The following is a 1317-nucleotide window of genomic DNA, read 5'->3' as shown; positions in this document are numbered from 1 at the left end:
ACTGCAAAAAAAAAAAAAAATGCATTGACCCATGTCACTTTAGTTTTTTGTATTTCACTGTACATAAAAGATTTCAATAAAATGCATTAAAAAAAAAAAAAAAGAGGAAGTAAGGGTATCATAGGACTCCAAAACTTTAGTCTGATATCTGAAGTCATGGGCCTATATGGCAATTTGGAGGGACAGTGCCCTTTAACTTATGAGACTGACCTAGAGCCAAGTGGTTAGGGTCAGAGAAAGAAGCACTGCAAGACTATCTGGTGTCAGAAGTGCATAGAGAAGTGAAGAGTAGACATTTATGCCTTATGTTAATTTTTATCCTCATAATATTTTCATAATGTTTACCACATTGGTATGAAATGAGTGTTCTAATGTCTGCCCCACCTTCTTAAGAGAAGGAACCATGTCCTAGTCCTCATTCTGGCCTCAGGACTTAGCATCATGTTTAACACATTGTAGATTCTGCTGGTATGCCAGCTATTAACTTTTGAAAATATATGACTTCCATTTCCACATTAACAAATTACCATCTTTACTTCACTTTACAATCCCAAACCAAGACTAATTACATATGAGTCAATTCTGACTCATAGCAACCCCCACAGGACAGCAAACCACTTAACCTTTTTGTCAGCAGCCAAGCATTTAACCACTGTGTCACCAGGGCTCCTTCTTACATTCCCATTCTCATAAAAATATGAGACTAAAAACTATGAAAAGTACCAACAATTCTGTACTACCTCAGTTCCACGTTCATCCACAACTGATATATAGTTGGCATTTGTCTCATTAGGGTAAGACAGGAGAACATGATAAGGAACCAACTTAGCTGAGTCCAGTCCAAATTTCTTCCACTGGGTTTGGATTTTCTTGGCAAGCAGTAAGTTTTGTTCTGTTCCTGCCAAGTGTGGGAACTTTGTAAAAGAACTGAAATGAAAACAAAATGCAAATGGGAGTTAAAAACTATACTCAGGTGATGTGGCCAAGAACTATTCTAGATGTACTGCTTATCCTTTAGGCATTAAGGCATCATTGTATATCAGAGAAACCAAAAAGCCCAGATAAATATGCCAATTTCTAAATAGGCTCATTTTAAATAATTGGTGGGCAACTGCAATTTCCATGTTATGGCCCCCCAGAAAAGAACACATTGTGTGGTATACACTTATAACCAGCAGAGGCCAATGCAGAAGGAGACACCCTACAAGAATGCCATGCCTCCGCCCCCTCTTACTGCCCATCAGTGAATGGAGGACATTTTGTAAAAAGATCTTAGTATCAGCCAGAGACCAGTCAGGCAATTCTACATTTATTTCT

General features: G+C 38.1%; 1 protein-coding gene across 1 annotated transcript in view; it reads right to left on the bottom strand.

Moving 5' to 3' along the window:
- The window catches only part of LOC103194636 (N-acetylated-alpha-linked acidic dipeptidase 2), a 64212-nt gene that overhangs the window by 56418 nt on the left and 6477 nt on the right, over positions 1 to 1317 (bottom strand). Inside the window, exon 3 of the mRNA XM_007938051.2 lies at positions 741 to 927. Within this exon, the coding sequence (XP_007936242.1) occupies positions 741 to 927 (187 nt within the window). The remainder of the gene's footprint in view (positions 1 to 740; positions 928 to 1317) is intronic.

This window comes from Orycteropus afer, unplaced genomic scaffold, assembly GCF_000298275.1.
Source record: "Orycteropus afer afer isolate SDZICR_OR568_19922 unplaced genomic scaffold, OryAfe1.0 scaffold00047, whole genome shotgun sequence".
Taxonomy (NCBI): Eukaryota; Metazoa; Chordata; class Mammalia; order Tubulidentata; family Orycteropodidae; genus Orycteropus; species Orycteropus afer.
The sequence above is the reverse complement of the archived record's forward strand: the minus strand, read 5'-3'. Positions and strand labels throughout refer to the sequence as shown.